This window comes from Brachypodium distachyon, chromosome 4 (assembly GCF_000005505.3).
Source record: "Brachypodium distachyon strain Bd21 chromosome 4, Brachypodium_distachyon_v3.0, whole genome shotgun sequence".
NCBI lineage: Eukaryota > Viridiplantae > Streptophyta > Magnoliopsida > Poales > Poaceae > Brachypodium > Brachypodium distachyon.
In genome coordinates this window covers 3,234,508-3,239,465 of record NC_016134.3, presented here as the reverse complement: position 1 = coordinate 3,239,465, position 4,958 = coordinate 3,234,508, and the positions used below count along the sequence as shown (strand labels likewise).

Below are 4,958 nucleotides of genomic sequence, written 5' to 3'. Positions count from 1 at the left end.
CCAGCAAGGAGACCTCGCTCGGTAGCCATCTCAAAGAGCCTAGCGAGGGGCTCGATCGTGAGGTTGAAAAGGAAAGGAGAAAGAGCATCTCCCTGCCGAAGTCCTCGCATATGCTGGAAGATGGCACCATCCTCCCCATTACAGAGAACCTTGGAGCTAGAAGTTCGGAGCAGTGTGGTGATCCACCCGGTAAAGCGTGGCCTGAAGCCACGAGCCTGGAGGTTCTGGATGAGGTAAGGCCACGAAACGGAGTCAAACGCTTTAGCGAAGTCAAGCTTGATGAAAAGCATTGCAGTCTTGGATTTATGAAGTCCTGCAGGCAACGCCTCTTGATAAAAACGCTCTGGCAACAAGAGATGAGATCAGGCATTCTGGGGGCGAGCTGGATGGAAAGGGCCTTTGCCGTGATCTTAGCGATGCTGTGAATGAGACTAATCGGACAAAAATCACCAAGACCAGTCGCCACCTCCTTTTTAGGGAGCAGAACAATGGTCGTTTTTTCTGGCGAAGTGTCGGATGGCGCGGCAGACGTCGGGGCCGACAAGGTCCCAGCACGCCTTGTAGAACAGGCCAGTGTAGCCGTCCGGGCCAAGGGCCTTGTCCGATGGCAGCGCGGTGACAGCAGCGAGGATTTCCGCGTCGGTGAGAGGCAGGTCCAGTTGAGCAAGATCTGCGCGCGGGAGATTAAGAGCAGCCCAATCGAACATGGATGTCACCGGCGAGGGTGTGCCCAACGCAGAGACAAAGTGGGCACGAAAAGCGTTGGCCTTGTCCGTCTGAGAGGTGCAGATCCCGCTACGGGTGACAATGTAGCGGATCAGGTTCTTCCGACGTCTCGAGCTAGCCTTGAGATGGAAGAAACGCGTATTAGCGTCACCCGCACGGAGCCAGCATATGCGCGAGCGCTGCCGCCATTTGATTCGATCCAGGGCAGCAAGACCCAGAATTCGCAGTTTGAGATCCTTGCGGAGGAGGAATTCATCCGGCGAGAGCGACCGGAGCTCCATGGCGATGTCCAAGTTACGAATGATGTTCAGGGCCAACTCAAGCTGAAACGCAATGTCACCGATACGTTCAGCAGACCAAGACCGGGTGTCACGGGCCAGTCGTCGAAGTCTGACACTCAAGGCGATCGAGGGATGGTTAGAGCGAACCGGCTTGTTCCAAGAGGTGGACACCATGTCCCAGAACCCCGCCACAAGCGTCCAGTGGTTTTCGAAACGAAATCGGGGGCATTTGGCGGGCAAGTCAGATGGGCAGAGGAGCAGCGGGCAGTGATCCGACATGGATGAAGCAAGCGGAAGGAGCTGATAGTTTGGAAAGGAGTCAGTCCGGCTGATGTTTGCGAGCGCGCGATCAAGGCGCACCAGGGTCGGCGGGGATTGTTCATTTGACCAAGTGAACTTGCGATCAACAAGTGGAATGTCAATGAGCTCAGAAGAATTCACCACTTCGCGGAAGGCACGCATATGACGGCGGTTGATCGAGGAGTTATTCTTGTTGGCCGCCGACAAAATGACGTTAAAATCACCGAGGATCAGCCACTTGGAGTCATCAGAAGGCTTAAGGCCTCGAATTTCATCAAAGAAGTCAGGCTTGAGCTCATCATCACACGGTCCATAGACAGAGGTGAGTAACCAAGAGGAATCAGGCTCACGGTTGCGAATGGTGAGTAACCAAATGCCGCCGATTTCGTTTCGAAAACCACTGGACGCTTGTGGCGAGGTTCTGGGACATGGTGTCCACCTCTTGGAACAAGCCGATTCGGCCCGATATAGGGATTATTTGAATGAGTGACTTAAGAATTTTTTTAAAAACCTTTGAAGTTACTATTACTTGTTGTAGATACCACGTGCCATGTAGGCCTCTTGTAAGCGTGCAACTCTGCAATAATGCAACTATATTGCCATCTTTACGGTGAATGCAACAAGCGATGGGAAGCTCCCACCCCGCGCGTAATTTTTGAAAAAAGAGCGGAAATGGGTGCAATTCTTGTTTTAGCCCAAGTTTACTTTTTCAAAAATTCACTACTACAGAGATGCTCATTAGTAACGGGCGTAAAACAACATCACTAACGGGCATCTCACCCGCCACAAATTACATGTATGCATCACCTGGTGTTAGTGATGAGTAACTTACTAGTGGCGGGCTTTTACTTGCGCCCGACAGTGATACCATTTTATAAAAATAAAAATAAAAACACGGGCCAGAGCAACGTGCTGCTGCCAGGACCCAAACCGGCACCCGCTCCATGGCGTCGGCGCACTCCATGACTTGATCTCCAGCGGCGCACTCCTCCATTTCATCTCCATCACGCGTCATACCTGCAGTAGAGAGTGGTGAGAGAGGAAGAGAGGAGAAGTACAGATTAGCAAGAGGGAGATGCCTACGGGATCCGGCGGAACACTCGACGGCGGCAGCAGCTCGACGGAAGCCGCGGCCGGGCATACGGCGGGGCGGGAACGGGGTCCTCCTCTCCACGGACGGGCTCCTTGTCGATCTGCAGAAAAATGAAAGAAAAATCAGATCAGAGAGCGAGAAAGAGAGAGATATCTGAGAGAGAGAGAGGGACGAAAAGACAACCGAGAGGAGGGGGGCCGGGATCCGGCGACGGCCGACCGGGTCGGCATGGCGGATCCGGCGGCGGCCTAGGACGGGGACAGCCGACCGGCGGGGGCAGGGGTCGGGTCGGGGTACAGAGCGGCAGGGGTCAGGGCCCGCCGGGTCGGGGCAGGGGGCGGCGGGTCCTGGGTCGGGGGCCGCCAGGTCGGGGTAGGGAGCGGCGGGCGGCCCGACGGCCGGCCGTGTCGGAGCAGGGGGCGGCGGGTCCTGGGTCGGGGTAGGGGCGGCCGTCGGGTCGCAGGTAGGGAGAGAAGAGATGGGGATCGATGAGAAGAGATAGGGAGAGAAAAGAGATGGGGATGACGGCGGGGGCTGAGGGAGAGGAGTGGTAGGGAGTTTTTATAGCGTCGTCAGAACCCTAAAAATGCTGGCCGGCCCAATTAAGGAGCTGGGTCATCAGTGGCTGGCACAAATGCAAGCCCGCCACTGATGTATGTGTTTATGAGATTTGTAATTTTTCACATGTGGTCATCAGCGGCGGACACACCGCGACCGCCACTGATGAGGGGTCAACAGTGACGGGCTACACGCGCCCGTCACTGATGAGGGGGTCATTAGGGACGGGCGAGCACGCAACCGTCACTGATGACACACATCAGTGACGGACGTGATAAGCCCGTGACTGATGATGGTCATCAGGGACGGGCGCGAAAGGCCCGTCGCTGATGACTCGTCACATATGCACTATTTGATAGTAGTGATTTAGCTAGCTAAAATTCTGGCCATGACTTCTTGCCCAGAATTTGAACAGCAGCAATGAGGAGATGAACTAGATTTGGCAGATAAATCTGCTTACAATAAATAGCGGCAATCCAGATGACAAATGTCAAACCTTTTGGTTAATTCGGCCAAAAAAATTTCGGAACACAATATGAACTTGAAACACAGACGTTCACACCCACGCACACTCACCCCTATGAACGCACACATGCACACACTACCCCTAGGGACATCTTCGAGAGACTGAGCCCGCATATCTTGAGATTGAAAGAACAGCCTTAACTTCTGAAATAAATTCAGATAAATAGAAAAAAAAAACAGGCCACATGAGTTATGTTAAGTTCAAACACATCGCCTAGCTGTAGGCATCCCTGAATAAAAAGGTCTATGGGCTCCCACAGCTAATGCGTACGGTTGCACAGTTAATGCGTACGTAGGAGAGATGCAAGCATCAACAGACAGCATCATAATACGCAGAACTATAATTTTAAATGCCGAATTTCTCTAGACTGTCAGTAGGAACTAACAAGCACGAATAGGTTTAATTTCCCAAGTTCAGGGAAAAGAAGATCCCTGCATTCCGGACGCGCGTAACAAGCTGAGCGCGCTGCTCCCACACCTTTGGTTAGCTAGCAGCTGGAGCAGTAGTTCTTTGTTTTAAAGAGAGCACCGCCGACCTGTCACACCTGCCGAGACACACACAGCCCAACGATCTCTCCGGTCGAGCAGAGGCTCTATATACACGGCCGTCTTGCCGTCCAAATACGTACACAGTACGACGTCTAATCAGGCACACACCAAAAAACATCGATAATCTGTCCGGACGAAGCTCGATCCCAATTCCCAAACACGCAATGGAAGGGAACAGGCCGGCCGGCGCGGTCCTCGTCCTCGCCGCCCTTGTCTTTCTCCTCGTGGTGGTGGTGGTGGTGGATGCCGCTCCAGGACCAGGCGCCGCGCACGGCGGCGCCGGCCGTGTCGTGATCGGCCACGCTGCGGCGGGGACAACGACGATAGGGGCGGCGGCGGCGGCGGCGATGAGGAGGGGGCTGGTGGAGGTGACGAGCAGCCTGGCAGCCGGCGGCATCAGCTCCAGGAGCTTGAACGCGAACAAGGCGGCGTGCCTGGGGTCGTGCCCCGCCCGAGGAGGCCGATACACCGGCCGGGCGTGCTCGTCCAGGTACCAGTGCCGGGGCTGATATCAGAGATCTCTCTTCTACCAGCTCGACGCACCATATCCAGGTACTTGTGGTTACTGGCTACTCGGGTTCTTGATAAGGAGAGGCGTTGCAGCTGACTTGCTGCAGCGGCGGCGGCGAGCCCGTTTACCAGCAACGATATGCATATGTGCGTGTAATGTAATCGAGTGTGCAGTCAATTTTGAGTGTGTGCGGACTGGAGCATCAAAGAAGATCTCCACGATTGGAAGATGTCCAACTTCTCTCGTGTTGCTTTGTTGTCATGGTTGTAAGCCTGCTAATTGTTGTTTTTGGTGCTTTCGCATTAAAGCGTCTTCTCTTAGAAGACAATGGCATCCGCCATAAACTTGTAACTTGAGCGATGTTAAACCTCTGTACGGTCTCTTGCTTAAAATATTTACCACAGGCTCTTTGCTA

The 4,958-nt window shown here is 54.1% G+C and overlaps 1 protein-coding gene and 1 long non-coding RNA gene across 2 annotated transcripts; one reads left to right on the top strand and one right to left on the bottom strand.

Annotated features, from left to right (window-relative positions):
* Positions 1–1,980: 1,980 nt before the first annotated feature.
* LOC104584366 lies at positions 1,981–2,929 on the bottom strand. The gene is made up of 3 exons (XR_732056.3): positions 2,584–2,929; positions 2,391–2,500; positions 1,981–2,324 (listed from the first exon to the last, which is right to left on the bottom strand). It is a non-coding gene; the product is annotated as an uncharacterized LOC104584366 (long non-coding RNA).
* Positions 2,930–4,018: 1,089 nt separating this feature from the next.
* LOC104584841 lies at positions 4,019–4,958 on the top strand. Its single transcript, XM_010240590.3, has one exon. It carries the CDS (start codon positions 4,197–4,199, stop codon positions 4,539–4,541), a length of 345 nt encoding a protein of 114 aa, XP_010238892.1. The 5' UTR covers positions 4,019–4,196; the 3' UTR covers positions 4,542–4,958.